The following is a 17,995-nucleotide window of genomic DNA, read 5'->3' as shown; positions in this document are numbered from 1 at the left end:
GCACCCAAATGGGGTAAGGGAGCTGGGGTGGGGACACATTGCACCCAAATGGGGTAAGGGAGCTGGGGTGGGGACACACTGCACCCAAATGGGGTAAGGGAACTGGGGTGGGGACACACTGCACCCAAATGGGGTTAGGGAGCTGGGGTGGGGACACATTGCACCCAAATGGGGTAAGGGAGCTGAGAGGGGACACACATTACACCCAAATGGGGTAAGGGAGCTGGGGGGGAACACACTGCACCCAAATGGGGTAAGGGAGCTGGGGGGGACACACATTATACCCAAATGGGGTAAGGGAGCTGGGGGGGACACACATTGCACCCAAATGGGGTAAGGGAGCTGGGGGGGGACACACATTGCACCCAAATGGGGTAAGGGAGCTGGGGGGGGGACACACATTGCACCCAAATGGGGTAGGGGAGCTGGGGGGGACACACATTGCACCTAAATGGGGTAAGGGAGCTGGGGGGGGGACACACATTGCACCCAAATGGGGTAAGGGAGCTGGGGGGGACAGTGCACCTAATGGGAATAAGATACTGGGGGGACCTTACATCTAAATTGCTCTGACATCTTTCCAGTGCAATGAAAAGTCCTTCCCTGGTTCTGGAGCTAGGGATTAAGAAGGCCTTTTATTCCTGAAGGGTTTAAGCAGTGGCTCTGGGGAGGTGCTCTGTGTGAAGACATTTGGTTTGGCAATCCTGGCAAGCCTTGCTCCTGACAGAAGAGCTCCTCTTGGATGGCAGCAGGCCTGGGTTTTGCTGCAGTGAAGGATGTGGTCATTTAAAGAGATGCAGCATTCCAAGGCTGTTTCTGAGGACCACAACAAAGCCTGGGTCCAGTGCTCTGAGTATCTTACTCATTTGCTTTCAATCATTGTGTCTCTGAGTTTACTTCCCTGCCAGCTCTGATCAAAGCATTTTCATGATAAGCTGATTTCATTCCCTTTTGCCCTGCCTGCCAATCCAAATAACAAAAAGCATTGCTGATAGCTGTATGATTTTCATGATTGTCTTTTCAATCATTATGTTGGGTTGTTTATTTTGCCCTCCCTTCCCCCCCCTCCCCTTCCTTCTTTGTGTCTCTCCAACAGGCCAGCTGTGGGAAAGCAACAAGAGGGGGAAAAATGAAGTACTCACTGCTGATGTGTTTCATGGCTTTCTTACCTCACTGTGCTGGCAAGTCTGTGGGAAGAGGTGTGAGTTACCCAAAGGCATTTGAAGACATGAAAAAGGAGATAGCTGGCTACAGAGATATTGCTAAAGCTATTATTGACCTTGCTGTCCATGGCAAAGCTCAGAACAGATCCTATGAGAGACTGGCAGTTTTTGCTGATACCATAGGGCCCAGACTCAGTGGCTCAAAAAATCTAGAGGCAGCCATCAAGTACATGGTCAGTGCCCTGCAGGAGGATGGGCTGGAGAATGTGCACCTGGAGCCTGTGAAAGTGCCACACTGGGAAAGAGGAGAAGAGTTTGCCCTGATGCTCAAACCAAGGAATCACAGCATTGCTATCCTGGGGCTTGGGAGCAGTGTTGCAACTCCTCCAGAAGGTAACTCTTTGTTTTGGAATGAAGTGTCTCTTCCCTTTGAATCACAGAATGTTAGGGTTGGAAGGGACCTCCAGAGATCAGCCAGGGCAACCACCCTGCCACAGCAGGGTCACCCAGGGCAGGTCACACAGGAACACATCCAGGTGGGGTTGGAAAGGCTCCAGAGCAGGAGACTCCACAACCTCTCTGGGCAGCCTGCTCCAGGGCTCTGCCACCCTCACAGGGAAAAAGTTCTCCCTTCTGTTCCTGTGGCACCTCCTCTGCTCCAGCTTGCCCCCAGTGCCCCTTGTGCTGTCCTTGGACATCCCTGAGCAGAGCCTGGCTCCATCCTCCCCACACTGCCCTGCACATCTTTATCCCCAGCAGTGAGGTCACTCTCAGGCTCCTCTGCTCCAAGCCCCAGCTCCCTCAGCCTGTCCTCACAGGGAGATGTTCCACTGCCTGCAGCAGCTTTGTGGCTCTGTGCTGGACTCTCTCAAGCAGTTCCCTGAGGTCCTTCTTGACCTGAGGGGCCCAGAACTGGACACAATATTCCAGATGTGGTCTCAGCAGGGCAGAGTAGAGGGGAAGGAGAACCTCTCTTGAGCTACTCACCACAGCCCTTCTAATCCACCCCAGGATGCCCTTTGCCTTCTTGGCAACAAGGGTACATTACTGGCTTGTGAACATCCTTCTGTCCACCAGGACCCCCAGATCATGGGTTTTTATATCTCAAAATGTTAGTTTAATTGCAAATCACAGAATGGCATAGGTTGGGAGGGACCTCAGAGGTCATCTACTCCAGATGGGCAGAGACTCAGCTGCTGAAGGCCTCATCCAGCCTGGCCTTGAACAACCCCAGGGAGGAGGCAGCCACAACCTCCCTGGGCAGCCTGTTCTGGAGTCTCACCACCCTTGTACTGAGCAGCTTCCTGAGATCCAGTCTAAGTGAAATGATTGATAAGATTCAGAACAGAACAGAATTAACCAGGGCTGTAGGAACCTTTCAGGCCCAAGCAGTTTTTATTTCACAGTATCACAGTAACTAAGGTTGGAAGAGACCCCAAGGATCATCGAGTCCAACCTGTCCCAACAGACCTCACAACTAGACCATGGCACCAAGTGCCACATCCAATCTTCTCTTGAACACCTCCAGGGACGGTGACTCCACCACCTCCCTGGGCAGCACATTCCAACAACGAACGACTCGCTCAGTGAAGAACTTTCTCCTCACCTTGAGTCTAAACCTCCCCTGGCACAGCTTGAGACTGTGTCCCCTTGTTCTGGTGCTGGTTGCCTGGGAGAAGAGACCAACCCCTTCCTGTCTACAACCACCTTTCAGGTAGTTGTAGAGGGCAATGAGGTCACCTCTGATCCTTCTCTTCTCCAGGCTAAGCAACCCCAGCTCCCTCAGCCTCTCCTCACAGGGCTGTGCTCCAGACCCCTCCCCAGCCTTGTTGCCCTTCTCTGGACACCTTCAAGTGTCTCAATGTCCTTCTTAAACTGAGGGGCCCAGAACTGGACACAGGACTCAAGGTGTGGCCTAACCAATGCAGAGTACAGGGCACAATGACCTCCCTGCTGCTGCTGGCCACACTATTCCTAATGCAGGCCAGGATGCCATTGGCCCTCTTGGCCACCTGGGCACACTACTGGCTCATGTTTAGGCAGCTGTCAATCAGCACCCCCAGGTCCCTCTCTGTCTGGCAGCTCTCAGCCACTCTGACCCCAGCCTGTAGCTCTGCATGGGGTTGCCGTGGCCAAAGTGCAGCACCTGGCACTTGGACTTATTAAATGCCAATTTAATTTTTTTGCCAATTAATTTTAATTTGTTTCACTCCCAACAGGAAGTTCACTTCCACACAGATCTACAGCTGAGGGGGAAACGGGGAGCATTGTGTTACTTTTGGTTTCCTAAACACCTCATAAAGGAGTACGAATTCCTTGGAAGCAGCTTAGGGCTAAGGCTAAGCCTATAGTTCTTTCTGGAGAGCAGTCACAGAAGGTGGATGCCATCTAGGCTTTGATTAGCCCCACATCAGTATCTACACAGTCTCAAGCTGTGCCAGGGGAGGTTTAGGCTGGATGTTAGGAAGAAGTTCTTCATAGAAAAAGTGATTGGCCATTGGGATGTGCTGCCCAGGGAGGTGGTGGAGTCACCATCCCTGGAGGTGTTCAAGAAGAGACTGGATGGATGGGGCACTTGGTGCCATGGTTTAGTTGATTAGATGGTGTTGGGTGATAGGTTGGACTTGATGATCTTGGTTAATTTCTAGTTTTGCTCCATTCCCCTGGCGCTGGGGAGGGACTTTTGAGGGTGTCAGGGAGTGATAGGACTAGAGGAAAGGCAACAGAACTAGAAATGGGGAGATTCAGCTTGGATGTCAGGAAGAAGTTGTTCCCCATGAGGGTGGTGAGAGACTGGCACAGGTTGCCCAGGGAGGTGGTGGCAGCCTCATGCCTGGAGGTGTTTGCAGCCAGGCTGGCTGTGGCTGTGAGCAACCTGCTGTAGTGTGAGGTGTCCCTGGCCATGGCAGGGGGGGTTGGAACTGGCTGAGCCTTGAGGTCCCTTCCAACCCTGACAATTCTATGATTCTGTTTATCCCTCACTGATTTCTACTGTGTCATATTAACCCCCCACTTTATTCTCTTTATTCTTCCTCACCCTTTTGCTTTCCCTGACTCCTGCCATGTTTCTGGAGAGGTTTCTGTGCCGGTGCTGGGAGGCTGCCTGGCAGTGAGATCCCTCCCAGAAGAGCAGCCCCTTCCTTATGCTCAGTGCAATCATTCTGATCCCATGCCTTACCTTCTGACTTTATCCTGCAGTTTCTGCTGGGCTCACCTTGCTCTATGCAGGCTGTGACAGGTTGCTGTGCTTGAGGAGGCTGTGTGGGGTAGCTGGTCCCTGGTGAGCTCTTGGCTCCCGTGGTCGGAGCGGCTGCCTGCCTGCCGGAACTGCCTGGGGAGGGCTGCTGCTTGCCAGCCTCTCCAGAGCACAGGTCTGCAAGGTGAGCTGTCCTGAAGCCAGCACTCACCCCAAGAACGGAACACAGAGCTGTGCTGCTTTCCAGGCAGGGTGAGTGGGGGGCTGCTGAATTGGCCTCCATCCACCTGCCCGACCCTGCTGCAGAGGGGGCCCTTGGCCTGGCCTGGCCCAGGGAATGGCTTGGTGCAGGAGGCAGCAGGTCTGTGTTCAGTGAGGCTGGGGCCCATCTCTCTGCTCCCCTGTGCCCTCCAGGCCTATGGGGTTCTTGGGGGGGATTATGTTCTGTGCTGGGCCTCAGTGAGAGAGGGAGAATCCATAGGCTACCATCAGTGCCTGGAAGGAGCTTCTCTGGCATCTGTGTCACAGTCTCACAGTATCACCAAGGTTGGAAGAGACCTCAAAGATCATCAAGTCCACCCTGTCACCACAGACCTCATGAATAAACCATGGTACCAAGTGCCACATCCAATGCCCTCTTGAACACTTCCAGGGATAGTGACTCCACCACCTCCCTGGGCAGCACATTCCCATGGCTAACAACTCTTTCAGTGAAGAACAGTTTGAGACTGTGTCCCCTTGTCCTGGTGCTGCTTGCCTGGGAGAAGAGACCAACCCCCACCTGGCTACAACCTCCCTTCAGGGAGTTGTAGAGAGCAAGAAGGTCTCCCCTGAGCCTCCTCTTCTCCAGGCTAAGCAACCCCAGCTCCCTCAGCCTCTCCTCACAGGGCTGTGCTCCAGACCCCTCCCCAGCCTTGTTGCCCTTCTCTGGACACCTTCAAGTGTCTCAATGTCCTTCTTAAACTGAGGGGCCCAGAACTGGACACAGGACTCAAGGTGTGGCCTAACCAGTGCAGTGTACAGGGGCAGAATGACCTCCCTGCTCCTGCTGGCCACACTGTTCCTGATGCAGGCCAGGATGCCATTGGCCTTCTTGGCCAGCTGGGCACACTGCTGGCTCATGTTTAGGTGGCTGTCAGTCAGCAGTGTCTTTGCAGTATGTGCTGAGCTGCCCACCAGTGCTTCTCTGGAGAGCTTCACAACCTGCCTGGATGTGTTCCTGTGTGCCCTGCCCTTAGTGGGCCTGCTTTGGCAGGGGGCCTTGACTCAATGATCTCTGGAGGTCTCTCCCAACCCCTAACACACTATGATTCTATGCCTATGAAAATCACTGTCTCTTCACTTTTGAGGAATTCCTTGCCAGCTCCACTGCCTCTGCTCTGAGCAGCAGTTGTCAGCATGCCCTGTTCCTGCACGGGGAGGTGGCTGCCCTGAGGGAACAGCAGCAGCTCTGGTGTGTCCTGTTTTGGCCAGGGAGCTGTGGGAACGTGAGTCAGCCTGTGGTTAAAATGAAGCAGCTCAATAAGAGATGCTTGATGCTGATTCTCCTGGCATTGTGCTGCTGTTGCTGTGTGGGATCAGACCAGAGACATGTGCTGCTGCTGGGCTGAGCTTTGCCCAGAGGAATGCAAGAAAGGCCAAGGACTGGCCCTCAGGTGTCTCCTCCATGACCTGGCCCTTAGTGCCTGGATTGTGCCAGAACCTTCAGAGCCTCCTCTAGAGTGGACTGTGCAGGTGATCCCTGCAGGTGTTCAATGATATATTCTGTGTGTTTTAAAGCAGTGTTCCCATCAGGGTATGTTTCAGACACCTTGCTTTGCAAACTCCTGTCTCTTGAGAGCCCTGACAGATCCCTTCCTTGGCACTCCTGATGCCTGCTTAGAGGCAGAGAGCAGCACTGCCTGGACATTTTGTCTTTTAAGGTATGAGAATGAGATGAAAGAAGAGGACTCCTGTGTCCCAGCAGGAGGTACCTGAGTCCATTTCTTGCTTCTCATCTCACAGTTATGCCCTGTGTTCCTCCCTTCCCATTACCTGTCCCTCCCCCCAGCTTGGGATGGGATGAGCCAAGCAGGCTGCAGAGGGATTGTTTCCACAGGCCTGCAGTGATAGGATGAGGAGCAATGGTTTAAAATGAGAGAAGAGCAGATTTAGGTCAGATGTGAGGAACAAGTTCTGCACCAGGAGGCTGCTGGAACACTGCAGTGGGTTGCCCAGGGAGGTGGTTGAGGCCCCATCCCTGGGAGATACTCAGGGTCAGGCTGGACAAGGCTCTGTGCAACTTGATCTAGTTGTGGATGTCCCTGCTGACTGCAGTGGGGGTTGGACTGAGTGACCTTTGGAGGTCCCTTCCAACCCAAACCATTCTGGGATTCTATGAAGGGTGACCTGGATCTCCAGAAGTTGGCAAATTGACAATGGTCACCTCCTTGAGGAAGAGGATGCCAAGGCAGCCAGGACTGAATGGGCTCAGTGTAGGGAGCTGACAGACTGGAGTTTTACCATATTTAGTGTCCTCAGATCATCTCCAGTGGCTCAACACTGGCAAAACATACAGAGCTCTGTAGAGCCTGTGTTGTTTTGGGGTGGGACTGATTATAACCCTAAACTAGGAGGAAAATAGATATAATTGTTGCTTGGGCAATCCCATAATTGAAAGAGAGTAGCACTTTAGCAGATGTTTGACCATAAACTATCAGAGAATTCATTTTTGGGCATCTGTTTTAAATTGCACTCTTGGTTTTTCCTTCTCCTGGTGGGTGACCCTGCCCTTTCATTTTAAAGGAATAGTGACAAGGAGAACCAACTCCAGAGTGCAGCCTTCCTGAGCTGTATCCTGGGCAAAGGAACAGGCTCTCTGTGTGCTGTGTCTTGAGAGGCTGAGGGAGCTGGGGTTGCTTAGCCTGGAGAAGAGGAGGCTCAGGGGAGACCTTCTTGCTCTCTACAACTCCCTGAAGGGAGGTTGTAGCCAGGTGGGGGATGGTCTCTGCTCCCAGGCAACCAGCACCAGAACAAGAGGACACAGTCTCAAGCTGTGCCAGGAGAGGTTTAGGCTGGATGTTGGGAAGAAGTTCTTCACAGAAAGAGAGATTGCCCATTGGAATGTGCTGCCCAAGGAGGTGGTGGAGTCACCATCCTTGGAGGTGTTTAGGAAGAGCCTGGTGCCATAGTTTAGTTGATTAGATGGTGCTGGGTGATAGGTTGGACTTGATGATCTCTGAGGTCTCTTCCAACCTTATTAATTCTATTCTATTCTAAATAGAGATGAAGGCTGAAAAACAAAAGCTGAAAGAATATAAATGTGAAGGTGATGTCCTAGCAGACTTGTCCCTAGTTTTTGTGTTTGATCCAGGCTTACAATGATCAGCTCATGGAATGGTCTGGGTTGGGAGGCACCACCAAAGGGCATCTAGTCCAATCCCCTCTGCAGTAAACTGGGTTGGACTAGGGGTTGTACTTGTATGGAGGTGGTGGGAGTTGTGCCATGCAGATAATCATAGCACCATAGAATGGCTTCATTTGGAAGGGACCTCAGAGATCATCTACTCCAACCTTCCAACCGTGGGCAGGGACACCTCTCAACTAGACTCAGCTGCTCAAGGCTTCATCCAGCCTGGCCTTGAACACCCCAAGGGAGGAGGCAGCCACAGCCTCCCTGGGCAGCCTATTCCAGAGTCTTACCACCCTCACACTGAAGAACTTCTTCTTCAGCTCCAGTCTCACCCTGCTCTCCCTCAGCTTCAAACCATTCCCCCTTGGCCTGTCTCTAGACACCCTCAGGTAAAGTCCCTCTGCAGCCTTCCTGCAGGATCCCTTCAGCTATTGGAAGGCAGCTCTAAGGTCCCCCTGGAGTCTTTTCTTCTCCATGCTGAACACCCCCAGCTCCCTCAGCCTGTCCTCACAGCAGAGCTGCTCCAGCCCTTGGATCAGCTTTGTGGCCTCCTCTGGCCTCACTCCAGCAGCTCTGTGTCCTTCTTCTGCTGGGGACACCAGAACTGGAGGCAGGATTGGAGGTGGGGTCTCAGCAGAGCAGAGCCAAGGGGCAGAATCCCCTCTCTTGCCCTGCTGCCCACACTCCTCTGGCTGCAGCCCAGCACACAGCTGCCTGCTGGGCTGCAGGAGGGCACTGCTGGCTCCTGGGGAGCTGCTCAGCACCCAACACCCCCAAGTCTCTCTCTTCAGAGCTGCTCTCAACCCACTCTGCACCCAGCCTGGATTTGTGCCTGGGGTTGGCCTGACCCAGCTGCAGGGCCTTGCTTTTTGACTTGTTGAGCCTGATGCAGCTGGCACTGGCACACTTCTTTTTGGTGGTTTGGGTTTTTCAGTTTGTTTGCCTGGGCTTTTCTGTACTGTAAAATTTGTTGAAACTGCAGAGATTTAATTTCTTTTCATTTATGGATCAGCTATTTTTGTAAGCCTTTCAGTCTGTATTTCCAGTTGTCTTATGTTCAGCTAAGTTGTTTAGCAACATATCCAAACAATGCCATGAAAAGCTTCCTGTCTGTTTTTATTAATCCCACAGGCAGCTTTTGCAACTGGTTTTGTACTTGAGATGGGTGCAGTGAGGCATTGAGGCCCTTGCAGAGAGTCCTTGTATCCTTCTTGCCCCTCAAGTTATGTTTTAATACAGGCCTGTCTCCTCCAGTCCTGCCTCCAGTTCTGCTGTCCCCAGCACAAGAAGGACACAGAGCTGCTGGAGCGAGGCCAGAGGAGGCCACAAGGATGATCCAAGGGCTGGAGCAGCTCTGCTGTGAGGATAGGCTGATGGAGCTGGGGGTGTTCAGCCTGGAGGAGACTCTGGGGAGACCTTAGAGCTGCCTTCCAGTACCTGAAGGGAGCTTATAGGAAGGCTGCAGAGGGACTTTTCCTGAGGGTGTCTAGAGACAGGCCAAGGGGGAATGGTTTGAAGCTGAGGGAGAGCAGGGCTGACTGGAGGTGAGGAAGAAGTTCTTCAGTGTGAGGGTGGTGAGACTCTGGAATAGGCTGCTGATGGAGGCTGTGGCTGCCTCCTGCCTGGGGCTGTTCCAGGCCAGGCTGGATGAGGCCTTGAGCAGCTGAGTCTAGCTGAGAGGTGTCCCTGCCCATGGCAGGGAGGTTGGAGTAGATGATCTCTGAGGTCCCTTCCAACCTGAGCCATTCCATGGTGATTCAGAGAACTGTGTACTTGGCTCTGGGTGCCATTACAGCTGTTCAGTGCCCATCCTGATGAAGCATTTCCTGCAGTCTTCCTTTTCCAGTCTCAGGTTAAATCTGATTTCCTGTGTTCTTCACAGGCCATACCCTGGCTGCCTGTGGAAGCCTGCTGCAGGAGAGCTGCAGGCAAGGAGTGGTAAACCACTTGGGATGCTTTCTTTCAGGCATTACAGCAGAGGTCATAGTGGTGAGCTCCTTTGATGAACTGCACAGAAGAGCTCAGGAGGCCAAGGGGAAGATTGTTGTCTACAATGAACCTTTCCTCAGCTATGGTGAAAGTGTGAGGTACAGAGCGCAGGGAGCGGTGGAGGCTGCGAAGGCTGGGGCAGTGGCATCCCTCATTAGATCTGTGGCTGCCTTCTCCATACACAGGTGAGCAGTTTTCTCTTCTCTCCCTTGGACTTGCAGTTATGATGGGGATGTGTCCTCATCATGAGAAGGACACAGGGCTGCTGGAGAGAGTCCAGAGGAGGCCACAAGGATGATCCAAGGGCTGGAGCAGCTCTGCTGTGAGGACAGGCTGAGGGAGCTGGGGGTGTTCAGCCTGGAGAAGACCTTAGAGCTGCCTTCCAGGACCTGAAGGGATCCTCCAGGAAGGCTGCAGAGGGACTTTTCCTGAGGGTGTCTAGAGACAGGCCTAGGGGGAACGGTTTGAAGGTGAGGGAGAGCAGGGTTAGACAGGGAGGTGGTGGAGTCCCCATCCCTGGAGGTGTTCAAGAGGGGATTGGATGTGGCACTTGGTGCCATGGTTCAGTCATGAGGTCTATGGTGACAGGTTGGACTCAATGATCTTTGAGGTCTCTTCCAACCTTGGTGATACTGTGATAGATTGGAGCTGAGGAAGAAGTTCTTTAGTGTGAGGGTGGTGAGACTCTGGATCAGGCTGCCCAGGGAGGCTGTGGCTGCCTCCTGCCTGGGGGTGTTCAAGGCCAGGCTGCATAAGGCCCTGAGGGGCATCCCTGCCCATGGCAGGGATGTTGGAGTAAATGATCTCTGAGGTCCCTTCCAGCCTGAGCCATTCTATGATTCTCTCATTTCAGCCTTTATTCCACATGTCATGTTGTTTCCTAGGACATAAACCTTGCCACTTACAAGTGGGTGTTTGGGTTTGAAACCACTGGCTGCACAAAAAGTTCTTTTCCCCCTGTGCTTGGTCATTCTTTCCCAAACTTTTCATTTCTTTTTCCTTGTTACTGCTCCCAGTTTTGTATCAGATTTTGCTGTAAAGAACTTCCTGCATTCTCCAGGCTGCCAGAAGTGTTCTGAGATCAACCCAAATCAGATGTGTTCAGTGAGAAGCTGACTGTCAGTGTGGATAGGAGCTGTGTGGTTGACTACAGTGTTGATTGTGGAAGGGGCTTTTTGTTGGACATTTTCCTAGCACAAGGCTGGCTTGTACTAGATGAAGGAGCAGGCTGCTTGGAATTGGATTATTTACAACACTTCAGCAGCAAGCTTTCTGATTCATAGATTCACAGAATGGTTTGGGTTAGAAAGGACCTCAAAGATCATCCAGTTCCAACCCCCCTGCCACGGGCAGGGACACCTCACACCAGCTCAGGTTGCTCAAGGCCTCATCCAGCCTGGCCTCAAACACCTCCAGGGAGGGGACATTCATAACCTGTGCCAGTGTCTCACCACCCTCACTGAAAAGAATTTCTCTTAATCTTCAGTCTCAATCTGCCCTCCCCAAGCTTCAATCCATTCCCTCCCCTATCACTACAAGCCCTTATAAAAAGGATTCATGGCCTCCTCTGGACCTACACCACCATTTCCCTCTTATGCTGGAGGCAGTGCTGCAGGTGGGGTCTCAGCAGAGCAGAAGGGCAGAATCCCCTCCCTGTGCTGCTGCTCTCCCTGCTCTGGCTGCAGCTCAGCACACAGCTGCCTGCTGGGCTGCCAGGGACCACTGCTGGCTCCTGGGCAGTTTGTCACCAACTGCCACCCCCAAGGCCTTCTCCTCCAGACTGCTCTCCAGCCACTCCTCACCCAGCCTGGATTAGTGCTTGGGATTGCCCTGACCCAGGTGCAGGACCTTAGCCCTTGGCCTCACTGAACTTCCTGAGGTTGGCTTGGGCCCAGCTCTCCAGCCTGTCCAGGTCCCTCACAGAATCACCAAGGTTGGAAGAGACCTCAAAGATCGTCAAGTCCAACCTGGCACCACAGACCTCATGGCTGAACCATGGCACCAAGTGCCACATCCAATCTCCTCTTGAACACCTCCTTCCCTCCAGCCTGTCAGCTGCACCACACAGCTTGGTGTCATCAGCAAACTTGCTGAGGGTGCCTCAGTGCCACCCACTCTCCATGTCACTGACAAAGATGCCAAAGGGCACTGGTCCCAGCACCGAGCCCTGGGGGACACCGCTTGCCACGGGTCTCCACTTGGACCTTGAGCTGCAGCTCTCTGCGTGTGGCCATCCAGCCAATTCCTTCTCCAGCCAGTGGCCACTCCTCAAGCCCATACTTGCCCAATTTTCCAGTACTTGTTGGCAGCATTGAAGATCAGGAGTTTGCCTCCATTGTGTGGATCTGCTGCTTTCACTGAGAGCTTTCTGGGCTCATTATCTCCTGCTGACAGAGTGCCTGTTCTTCTTGTGGTTTTATTAAGTGGTTCTTTTCCTTCCTGGCATGTGAGTTTTAGGCACAGAAGGTGAAGTGGTGACTGTGTCTGTTGAAGAGTTGTTTTCTTTCACTGGGGAGAAGAATGCAGTTGTGGTTAGGTTAGTTTAGAATAGATCTCTGAGGGAACTGGGAGGCTGCTGAACCTCACTCTGCTGCTCTTGATCCTGTGTGTGCTTCCTCTTGATGCTGCAGAACTGACTGCCCTGGGTGATCCTGCTTGTGGCAGGGGGGTTGGCCTGGGTGATCTCTGCAGGCCCCTTCCAACCTCTTAACATTCTGTGATTCTGTGTTGTAAAAATAGGCTCCTTCTGAGCAGGCAGCATCCTCTTGCTGCTTTGTGGAGGCTTGGGGAATGTGTGAGCCATTAAGGCAGCAGGAATCTGGCTGATAAACTCTGGAGATGGAGTGGCAATGCTGTAACCTGACTGAAGAGATCAGGAGGCACCAGTGATAGTTTGTGAACACTTCTTGCTTGTGGGATGGGTATGGTGGCAGGAATTGCCCACAGGAAGCATCTTCAGGGATGGAGCCTCAACTGTCTCCCTCCCAACATCTCAGTGGGAGCCTGTCTTAAGGCAGTGTCCTGTGGCAACAGGATTCAGCCAGATTGTTCTACTGAGTGACCAGGAAGCAAAGGTGAAACCTTTGCTTGTGGTGTGAGAAGAAGAGATGAGAGCAGACCTAAGGCTCTGGTGAGCTCAGGAAAGTTGTGTGTCATGGTGCTGGGCACGTTGCCTTGCTGCCCTCGGAGAGCTGGAGTGGTGCTGTGCTGTGGGATTCAGTTAGGGGCTTTCCCTGCAGGAGCTCTGGGGCTGTGGTGGGCTGACAATTCAGTGATTGTGGCTTTGCTCCCTGTGCTCCCTGAAGGCCAACATGCCAGACTGCATTCTGCTGTGCAGCCTTTGTGCTGCCTTTGGGGCAAATCCTAGCTGTCAGCAAGAGAACTTGGATGTCCTTAGAAGAAGTGGAGCCTGTGCTTCAGGAGATGGTTGCACTGCACAGTGGGCTCTTTGCTGCTTGAGCAGTGCTTAGGGAGTCCAATTTCAGGTGACTTTGTACCAGTGAGAAATCAGGAGGTGATGATTTTTAATTCCAATAGCATCCCTTTCTTCACCCCCCACCCCCCCCCACCCCCTTTTTTTTTCCCCTCTCTGCTCTGAACTGCCTAACTCTTTGTTTCCAGCAGATAGGACTTGATGTGACATCTGAAACCTCTGGGTGATTTCCTTCAGCTGGTATATTTGCTTTCTGGTAAAGTCAGTCAAATGCTGCTGAGGCTGACAAGGGTTTTCCCTGCCTTCTCCTAGCTCTGGCTGCTCCTCTTCAGGAGCTGGTTCGTGGAACTGGGAAGATTTTCGTCCAGTCAGTGTCAGTAATGTAAGCAGTGTCATGAAACTTTGGTAGAGGTGGGTAAAGGGCTAGGGAAAACAGATTCTGTTATCCAGAGAGATGCTGTGGGGATAATGGTCCTTCAGAAAGCAGAATACAGAATTAACCAGCTTGGAAAAGACCTTAGAGATCAGCCAGTCCAACCCATCACCCAACACCATCTGATCAACTAAACCATGGCACCAAGTGCCTCATCCAGGCTCTTAAACACCTCCAGGGATGGGGACTCCACCACCTCCCTGGGCAGCACATTCCAATGGCCAATCTCTCTGCCTGGGAAGGATTTCTTCTTAACATCCAGCCTGAACCTCCCCTGGCACAGCTTGAGACTGTGTCCTCTTGTTCTGGTGCTGGTTGCCTAGGAGAAGAGACTAACCCCCAGCTGGCTACAACCTCCCTTCAGGGAGTTGTAGAGAGCAAGAAGGTCTCCCCTGAGCCTCCTCCTCTCCAGGCTAAGCAACCCCAGCTCCCTCAGCCTCTCCTCACAGGGCTGTGCTCCAGACCCCTCCCCTCACTAGCAGAGATTTTGTGGCCTCAATTCAGTTTGAATTTTTCTGTTGCCCTCTCTCTGGGAAGCTTCCTCTGGATGCCTTGGGCCTCAGCTTAGAGTCTAGGTATCAGCTGGTTTACAGAAGCTGGTATCAGATCTGAATCTCTCTGTGCTGTTGAGTACATTTTAAAGTATGCCCTTGGATTAAAACAGGGTAGATTTTAGTAGTTCATAGACCTGTGCTCCAGACTCCTCCCCAGCCTCATTGCCCTTCTCTGGACACCTTCCAGCAGCTCAACCTCTTTCCTGAACTGAGGGCCCAGAACTGGACACAGGACTCAAGGTGTGGCCTAACCAGTGCTGAGCACAGGGCACAATGACCTCCCTGCTCCTGCTGGCCACACTGTTCCTGATGCAGGCCAGGATGCCATTGGCCTTCTTGGCCCCCTGGGCACACTGCTGGCTCATGTTCAGCTGCTGTCAACCAGCACCCCCAGATCCCTCTCTGCCTGGCTGCTCTCAGCCACTCTGACCCCAGCCTGTAGCTCTGCATGGGGTTGCTGTGGCCAATGTGCAGAACCTGGCACTTGGATGTGTTCAATCTCCTGCCCTTGGACTCTGCCCATCTGTCCAGCCTGTCAAGGTCCCTCTGCAGAGCCTCTCTACCCTCTAACAGATCCACTCCTGCCCCCAGCTTGGTGACACCTGCAAACTTACTGATGATGGACTCAATGCCCTCATCCAGACCATCAATGAAGATATTGACCATCAATAAAGACACTGGAATCCTTGCTTCCTCCCCAATAGCTACCCCAGGCAAACTTTTATGACTGCAGTGTTCAAGTGGTGCTGTTTTGCCTCTTCTGGCCCACCCACTCTGCTAACACAACTGACTCAGAGGTTTTGCTGGTGGCTAGCTGGCCACCCATGGCATGGACAACATGTGTTCTCTGATTTGGGTGCCAGGAGCACCACTGATTTGATTTGCTAACATTCTGGAGTTCATAAGGGCTCAAGGAGCAGTTTTGTTCTGCCTCTGCCTTGCTGCTTCAGGAGTGCAAAGATGTTGAGCACATGAAACTGCCAAGCTTTGGGTTTGCTGTGCTGATCTTTGAGGAGTTACAGCTGTGCTTGCTGTGGGCTGAGCACTGGGAACTTTAGCAGTTCTCTGTGATTTCCTGTTTCTCCCTAATCAGCTTTGCCTTTCTTCAGTGCTCACAGCCCCTTCTGAGTCTGAATGAGCTGCTGTGCCTATGAAAGCCCTGGCAGCCAGTTCAGAACCATCTGACATGATTGTGATGTCCTCATCAACTGCAGGATCTGATTTAATGTTCTCACAAGTGTCAGGGTAATTAAGGAGACTGTGTAAGTGGCTCACTAGTACATGGTGACCATTGAATGTATGGAATTGAAGGAAAAACAGACAACACAATGCAGATGAAGATTATAGATACAGAGATTGCATTGGGATGGAAGGGAGCCTCAAAGGGCATCCCATCCAAACCCCTTGCAGTCAGCAGGGATACCTCCAACTACAGCAGGCTGCCCAGGGGCACATCCAGGCTGAGCTTGAATGTCTCCAGAGAGAGGGACAGAGATAAGGAAAGGAGGCAGTGCTGCCATGGACCAGGGCTTCTGGAGAGCACATAATGCAACATGAGCAGAGGTGTCCTGTGGAGTTACAGATTCACAGAGTGCATTGGGATGGAAGGGAGCCTCAAAGGGCAGCTTGGCCACCCCTCTGCAGTCAGCAGGGACACCTCCAACTACAGCAGGCTGCAGAGGGTCACATCCAGTCTGAGTTTTAATGTCTTCAGGGTCAGGGCCTCAACCACATCCCTGGGCAGCCTGTTCCAGTATTTCACCACTCTCACTGTGCAGAACTTCCTTCTGATGTCCAACCTAACTCTGCCCTGCTCCAGTTTCAAACCATTGCCCCTTGTCCTATCCCCACAGGCCCTTCTAAACAGTCCCTCCCCAGCCTTCCTGTAGGTCCTCTTCAGACATTGAAATGCAGCTCTAAGGTCTCCCTGGAGCCTTCTCTTCTCCAGGCTGAACAGAGAAGGATCTGAGTGATAACAGTGGCAGTGAATTCTTTTCACAAGGAGGGTATTTCTTTTCCACTGCTGATAAGGTCTGAGAAGTATGTAGGCTGTAATTCCATGTCTCTGTAATCCTCTGTGGGGTCTTGTTTTGGTTGGTGGTGTAAATGCAGCACTCTGGGCTTCATCTGCAGCATTCATTTCCAGAGCACATGAGCACCTGGCTCTGCACAACTGGAAGAGCTTAAGTAGTGCCAGAATGGTTGTGCCAGAGTGGTACAGCAGTGGTGTTTGGGGTATCCTAGCATAATGCTCTGCTTTTTCAGTGAAAACAAAAAACCACAGAGAAATAGCAGAGAGAGTCAAGAGTCTGGCTCTTGGAGATGTGTTCTAGAATTAACTCCATTGATACCAAGTTACACAGCAAATCCTTGATTCAGCCTGCAGCACAGCTGCTAGTGCTGGTAGCCCAGCATAAGAGGGACATGAAGCTGCTGGAGCAGGTCCAGAGAAGGCCATGAAGATGATCAGGGGGCTGGAGAGTCTCCCCTGTTGGGACAGGCTGAGAGAGTTGGGGCTCCAGATCCAGGAAGGTTCTCCTCCCCCTCTACTCTGCCCTGCTGAGACCTCACCTGGAATATTGCATCCAGCTCTGGGCTCCCCAGTTCAAGAGGGACAGGGATCTGCTGGAGAGAGTCCAAGGGAGGGCTACAAGGATGCTGAAGGGGCTGCAGCACTGCCTGGTGAGGAGAGGCTGAGAGCCCTGGGGCTGTTTAGTCTCCTGTCTCAGAGTATCTGCAGTACTCCCATTAGCCAGTGCAGGAGTGCTGTGGACAGTGATTAGCAATGGAAGGTAATGGGGACACAGTTAGCAGAAGCCACAGACCCTGCTCATCTACCCAGCTACCACCACATGGGAATGGTCTATAAATACCAAACTAAAGGTCAGATTCAGAAAGGAAAGCTGGCAGAGAGCCACAGCTTTAGGTTTGCACCATCCTCCTAAACAGAGAAGGAAATTGAGAGAAAACAAGGTGCCTGAAGGAGAGGAAGGGAGGCAAGTAATCAAAGCTGGCATTACTGGCAGAGCACAGACAGCAGTTGGCACCTCTCATTTAATAAACCAGATGGAGAAGGATCTCACCACTTAGCTCTACCCTGCAGGCAAGACCAAAGGATTAGTATTTGATGCAACAAGATGGACATGAGAGAGGCTCAGGTGACTGATTGGATTTGAAGGGGAATACAAAGCTGGAGAAAATATTAGTTGAAATGGTTACACTTAGAAGGCACAAGATACCAGTTCCAGTTCTGGAGCCCCTGTTCCAAGAGGGATCTGGAGGTGCTGGAAGGTGTCCAGAGAAGGGCCATGAGGATGAGCAGAGGGCTGGAGCTGCTCTGCTGTGGAGACAGCCTGAGAGAGTTGGGGTTGTTCAGTCTGGAGAGGAGAAGGCTCTGAGGAGACCTAATTGTGGCCTTCCAGTATCTGAAGGGGGCTCCAAGAAGGCTGGGGAGGGACTGCTCAGGATCTCAGGGAGTGATAGGACAAGGGGGAATGGAATGAAGCTGGAGGTGGGGAGATTCAGGCTGGAGGTGAGGAGGAAGTTCTTCCCCATGAGAGTGGTGAAGCCCTGGAATGGGTTGCCCAGGGAGGTGGTTGAGGCCCCATCCCTGGAGGTGTTTAAGGCCAGGCTGGATGAGGCTCTGGCCAGGCTGATCTAGTGTGGGGTGTCCCTGCCCATGGCAGGGGGGTTGGAACTAGAAGATCCTTGTGGTCCCTTCCAACCCTGACTGATACTATGAAACCCATGCAGGTTTCCCCCCCTCCCCCTTCCTTCACTTAGTTTTTCATCTCTCAATCCAGGGAAACAGAAATGGTTCCCTGCAGTGTCTGAGA

The 17,995-nt window shown here is 52.5% G+C and overlaps 1 protein-coding gene across 1 annotated transcript in view; it reads left to right on the top strand.

Annotated features, from left to right (window-relative positions):
• Positions 1–1,129: 1,129 nt before the first annotated feature.
• The window catches only part of CPQ (carboxypeptidase Q), a 91,579-nt gene continuing 74,713 nt past the window's right edge, over positions 1,130–17,995 (top strand). Inside the window, exons 1-2 of the mRNA XM_009902931.2 lie at positions 1,130–1,556; positions 9,717–9,924. Coding sequence (XP_009901233.2) covers positions 1,130–1,556; positions 9,717–9,924 — 635 coding nt within the window. The remainder of the gene's footprint in view (positions 1,557–9,716; positions 9,925–17,995) is intronic.

Source organism: Dryobates pubescens, chromosome 14 (genome assembly GCF_014839835.1).
Source record: "Dryobates pubescens isolate bDryPub1 chromosome 14, bDryPub1.pri, whole genome shotgun sequence".
NCBI lineage: Eukaryota > Metazoa > Chordata > Aves > Piciformes > Picidae > Dryobates > Dryobates pubescens.
This window is presented reverse-complemented; position numbering and strand designations above follow the sequence as displayed.